Below are 6,521 nucleotides of genomic sequence, written 5' to 3'. Positions count from 1 at the left end.
GTTTAGTTTCCAGTCCCATTCTCTCCAGCCCTGATTTCGATAAGCATTTTTACGTGCAATGTGATGCATCAAATGTAGGAGTCGGTGCTGTACTTTTTCAAAAAGACGATGATGGAGGTGAACATCCGGTTGAATACTTTTCCAAAAAGTTGAATACTGCTCAGAAGAATTACTCCACAACGGAAAAGGAGTGCTTGGCTGTTGTGTTGGCGATTGAAAAGTTTAGGCAGTACATTGAGCTAATGGACTTCACCGTGATAACTGACCATTCAAGTTTGAAGTGGTTGATGAAGCAAAAAGATCTGAACGGAAGATGGCTCGATGGAGCTTGAAATTACAAGGATTTAGATTCGATATTGAGCATAGAAAAGGCAATAAGAATGTAGTACCTGACATGCTATCTAGATTAGATATTGAAGAAGTAACATGTAATGAAGACAGATTGATTGATTTAGATTCAGACGATTTCAAAGACTCAGCATACTTAACGTTAATTCAGACGGTGATAGACAATAGCGAACGGTTACCAGACATACAAGTTAAGGACAACAAGGTTTATAAAAAAGTTAAGTTTGATAGGGAAAGCGGAAGTGAAACCTCATGGAAAGTATGGTTACCAAATCCTGCTATATCCAAGGTCCTAGGTAAATGTCATATGGATAACACAGTACACGGTGGTGTAGCCAAAACTTTACATAAACTACGCGAACTGTTCTATTGGCCAACAATGGTTAAAGACACTAAAAATTATGTGAGATTCTGCGATTGTGTAAGGAAATAAAGCACCCAAAGCAAATTTTGCGACCTACAATGGGAAAGGAAGTAGTAACACACAGACCCTTCCAGAAACTGTACATCGATTTCCTTGGACCATACCCAAGAAGTAGATCTGGAAACACATTCATATTTATAGTGCTGGATCATAAAACCAAATTCGTACTTCTTAAAGCAATGTCTAAGGCTACCACAAAAGCAGTCAACAAATTCTTAGTTGACGAAATCTTTCACAAGTTTGGCGTGCCTGAACAAATCCATTCCGACAATGGAAAACAATTTGTATCTGGAGCATTCAAAGATCTTCTATCTACCTTCGGCATAAATCATATAAGAACACCAATACATTCTCCACAGGCAAACGCGAGTGAGAGAGTTAACCAGACGATAATAAGCGGCATAAGAAGTTTCCTCCAAAACGATCAGTCGAAATGGGACGAGAATATTAGTAAAATAGAACAATCACTAAGATCTACCATACACGCGTCAACTGGGGTAACGCCGTACTTTGCTCTCACCGGCTACAACATGATTACGCATGCGGATGCTTATGAAATCTTAAGAAAATTGAACGCCTTAGAAGATGGAGAAACAACAATACTTCCTAAAGCAGAAATTATGCAGAATCTACACAACAAAATTAGTGAAAATGTTCATAAAGCGTATGAGAGAAACGCAAGGTATTATAACAAGAGGAGCAAGATCGTAACTTATAGAGAAGGACAAGAAGTTTATAGAAAGAACTTCATACAAAGCAATTTTGCAAAAGGTATAAATGCAAAACTTTGTAAACCCTGGTTAAAGTGTAGGATTAGAAGAAAATTAGGATCTAATCAATACGAGGTAGAAAACTTGAACGGTCAATTGATCGGAATTATACATGCACAACACCTTAAGCAGTAGTAAACAAGAGAAAAAGATTTGGACATAAAACTAAGATAACAACAGACAACAAGATTATAAGTAAATAACTAGGTTATAGAGGTAATATGTAACATGAAAATGCCTTAAATCCTTCCTTTTAGATTTAAATTTGTATAAATTAGTTTATAACTAAAGCGATAATGAGACATAATCCTAGTGAAACTTGATATTGAGGGAAAAATACTCGAATTTAGTTGAATTTTGATAGGAGATTATTTCCCTTTTGATATGAACTTAAAACAACCATATTCTAAGGACTAATCAGAACAGGAAACGAGAAAGGAAACTTTTACTCACACAATCTTGAATCTGCTTGTATGAATCTCCTTTTTTGTATAAATCCGGAACACATTAAGAGACCAAGGTGATAGCACGGAACATTTCTAATCGTGTACAGGATACAGATGTATTACAGTTCACAACATTTGAAGTTTTATCTGGAAAATAGGAAATTTGTTAATAGATCTGATAAAGGAAAGAAAGATAGAAAATGTTTATTTAACACCAACACGATACAGTATAAAATTGAATGCCTGTTAGATAAGGGGGATGTGTAGATTTGATAACTTCCTAGATCGGTTCAATGGATAGTATCTGAGTGAATAGATAGAATACAATTCATAGTGGATTATAAACATTGATAAAATTTCTATATACAAACTTACCTTGAATAAGACCAGCCTTAATGTGGTAGTAACACCCAGACTTACCGAAGTTTTTGCCAGGTGCCCGGCTTCGTAGTTCCCAGTTTTTATTGCTACACAGGTTCTGCAATAAATACTGGCTTTGTGACGGTCACCTCATTTTGAGGAGCAACAAATTGTCAGGAACAGTACCCTTAGTTTGTTATTTCTGCATCATGCCAAAACTAGGAAGGGAACGGTTCTCCATACTCCATCCATTCATTCATGGAGAGTACACCGCATTGGCCACTTTTATTACAAAAAAGTACTATTTATAATAATTTTATTTAACTTATTTCACTTTATTTTATTTTCACAATTAAAATTTGAAATTGCATGTCAGAATGTTAGGAGATGAATGTTGGTTACTTGTTTTGTTTTGGTTCCTTATTTACTTATCAATTTTTTTTGGTTTGCACTTGTCACCAGTTTAGGACAAAAACAAACGTCATATGTCGTGAAGATCATGACATATAGAGGGCGGTTATGTCCTGGGCTTGAATTTCATTCACAATAACACTACAGTGAAGGGATACTAATAAAGACGGACGACTTCAACCTTACTGTGACCTTGACATACCAATCAATAGCAACAAAATGTATTGATTTATTAACGATCGGATATTGGTAGCCATGATGCCGATGATCGTATGATAGGTTAAACGGTGTTATGAGGAGTTATGAGTTCATAATCGAGCAAAGATCAATTGAATTCCACAGTGTAAAGTACCAAACAGTGGTAGTAGTGACAAAAGTTTGTGTAAATTATCAGATATTTAAAACTAACAACACAAAGTGTATTACAATAGTAATTTTTATGATCGATTATAAATTCAAAATCAACAAAGGAAATATAATTCACGCCATCTGTGGAAGACATAGCGAGGCTCAAAAACTGTAGCCAGGCCATAATCCCGAAAAGATATTCTTTTTAAAATAAAACGGTAGAGGGCCACTGAATATCGTAGAAATCAAAGCTCACCATAGGAGTGTGAAAAGGGAAAAATAACTCCATTATCGAAGTTCGGACATCAACCAAGGTATTAACAGGGTAGTCCCAAACGAGTTCAAGTAAATTTAAACTGTGGGACGAAATTTGTCGGACAAAAATAGAACTTCCAGGGTAAGCCAACAAGATCTAGATATTTCAGGACCCATACGACCTTTCGAAGGTCATTGTTTGCACACAAGGTCACCTTCAGCATAAAGGAAACCGAGTTCGATAAAATCCTAACCTCAATGTTCTATGTTATGTGTGTATGTGTATATGTAAAACCTATTTAAAATCTAAATTACTTAATTATATATTTACGGCTGTATTTATAAAAACTTATTTAGGTTTATTAAACAATTTTAGGCAAAATTCAGGAAAATCGTATTTATAAACGTGAAATAGCTTAAAACACCTTCAATAAACCATTGACAATTAGAAGAATTTTATTGTAGGCTCGACCCTTTAAGCCAACAATAAGTTGATTTTTAACAATTTTTTTCTCAGATAAAGATTTTTCCGGTAATTTTAGGTTGATTGCGAAAACTAATTATGGTTTCTTTTAAAATAAAATCTAAAAATTCTAATTTTAACGTTTACAAATTTGTAAATAAAATCCCAGAAAATTTTTAAACGATTATATTTTGAAGAAAAAACTCAAATCTAGGCATTATTGGATTAATGCATGAATATTTGACAATATTCCAATTGTCCAGCACTATTTTTAGGCAATTTGGAAGTGCCCGTCTGTCAACCAAATGATGGACAAAATCATTTGATTTGGCTTTTTCAAAGTTTGTTGGTTAAATATAATGCCATAAAGTAATTAACCATGTAAATTATATTGATTAGTGTTATACTAATGCAAAATATATTCGCCGGCATTAAAATTAGTCAAATATCAAAGAAATTTATCAATATTTCACCCAATTTACACGATGATTTTTTTTCATGTTTGCCCAGACGTCTCTTTTCATGTTTGTCGATGATTGGTGGTGAGCGGGGTAGAGAAGAATGGGGGGTAAGAAAACAAACATGATTTGGGATTTTCATGATTGTTTTTGACATTCCTCTTTAAACTCATTCGTACTGTTGATATTATGCTCATGTAAAAAAATAATTATGTCTTTTTTACATGAAAACATTAAAATTTGCATTAAAAAAATACTATAGCGCGTAATTAAATTTTTTTAAATAAAAATTAAATGGTTTTTATGTTAAAAATTTCATTTTATTTTTATTACGAATAGTAATTAAAAAGGATTATACAATTAAACATCAAAAAAAGACATGCATAGTTGCATGTAAAAAATCACCGTATAAATGTTCATGATTTTTGGAAGATTCTCAAAAGAGAATTGGAAAAAACAGACGTCTGAAAAGTCTTCATGTAAATTGCGCCTTTGCAAAAATTTATCAAAAATTACAAGGAAAATAAGTAAAAATAAGAAAATGTGTCATAGTGATGTATATATTGTCGCAAAATATCCGTTATTCGGATACTTTTAATAATAATTAGAAATTATATGTTATATTTATACATCTGAACTAAATAGACATTTATTAAAGCCATATATATATTTATTTTTCTTAAAAGTTTGTTTTTATTGTCAAAAATCTATTATAAACAAAAATATGAAATTAAGAAAACCGAATCAACGAATATTTTATCCTAATTGTACGCAACACTAACACATAAAATGACAGCCATATTGTACAGTGCTGCCAACTTAAACATAAATCAGCACAATAGTTAATATACGTTTATTATTTGTTTATGAATATCACAATTTTATAATTGGTTTTTAAGGCTAAAGTGTGCTTTAACTATTGAGTGCATTAAAAGCAAAATAAGATTTTTTTATAAATACAAGCGTTAATCTTAGAAATAGGAAGTTTTCTTAATTAATCCTTATTAAATTATATCAGTATTTATTATTACATATTATTATACATATAGTTTATATAATTCTTTAAAACTTATAATTTTTTTTTTAATATAATTTGCTATATTTATTTTTGACAATATTAAATCTGTTCAATAACAAAAACCTTTTTCATATTTAGTATTGCTTTGATACTGCTTAATATAGTTTTTTTTTTGTTATTGAACAGACATAATATAAATATAAATATAAATATATATATATAAATATAAATATATATATATATAAATATATAAATATACTTATAAGTAAAATCACTATTTTGTTTTGTTAAACATAATATTATTAATTAAGTTTGAAGAAATAATTAATTGAATATACTAAATATTCTGCAATTTAATTATTTGTTCAAAAATTTTTATTCGATAATACATACAACAACAATCACAAATTAACTTAATTATTTATAATAATAATTAACTTAATTTATCATTGTTGTTCTCTAATAAACAATAAAATACATGAATAACAATATATAATAGTAAAAGAAAAGAAAATCAACCAAAAATTATACTTAAATAAACGTTTATTTAAAAATAATTAAAATTTCGATTAAATAAATAAATAAATAAATAAGTAAATAAATAAATAAATACCTAAATAAATATTAAATCTAAAATCTTACAACGAACAAATAACTGACGTTGCAAATGCAAATATTAAAATTAAAAACATAATTATAAATAATAAACAAACTTAACAAAAATCTTATTTTTTTTGCAATTTGTTTGTTTATTCTGTCTATAACTTATTACTTATTTAAATCTGATTTACTTTATTCAATTACTTGCTTTTAAGTCAATATTCATGATCTTGGTTTAAAATCATTATTGTTGTTAAAAATGTTTATATGTTAAGTGTTATTATTATTGTTATCATTGTTAGTATTTTATGATTTAATGATTGTTACTACATTTATGATGTATATTATTATTCTTTATTCTTTGATAAAATCATTTATTGTTTGAAAATAATTTTCCTTAATAAAATTATGTTTATAGTTAAGTTTGAAATCTGAAATATTCAACGTGTTGTCATTTGTGAAAATGCAAGGCTAAGAGGAGAAAGGTAATGGTGTGAGTCGTGGTACATGGTGAGTTTTATTTAGGGGTTCCTACGATTACTATTACGGGTGCATAGGAGCCATGGATGGCTGAGATAATGCCATATAAGGGGAGGGCAACCCGAGAAGGTATCATCAAC

The 6,521-nt window shown here is 29.9% G+C and overlaps 1 protein-coding gene across 1 annotated transcript; it reads left to right on the top strand.

Annotated features, from left to right (window-relative positions):
- The first annotated feature begins 394 nt into the window (after positions 1-394).
- Positions 395-781, top strand: LOC119614344. The gene has a single exon (XM_037970479.1). The coding sequence runs from the start codon at positions 395-397 to the stop codon at positions 779-781; it is 387 nt and encodes a 128-aa protein (XP_037826407.1).
- Positions 782-6,521: the final 5,740 nt, after the last annotated feature.

Source organism: Lucilia sericata, unplaced genomic scaffold (assembly GCF_015586225.1).
Source record: "Lucilia sericata isolate MDLA Ls3-8-SP2 unplaced genomic scaffold, ASM1558622v1 Contig002802F_arrow, whole genome shotgun sequence".
Lineage (NCBI taxonomy): Eukaryota > Metazoa > Arthropoda > Insecta > Diptera > Calliphoridae > Lucilia > Lucilia sericata.
The sequence above is the reverse complement of the archived record's forward strand: the minus strand, read 5'-3'. Positions and strand labels throughout refer to the sequence as shown.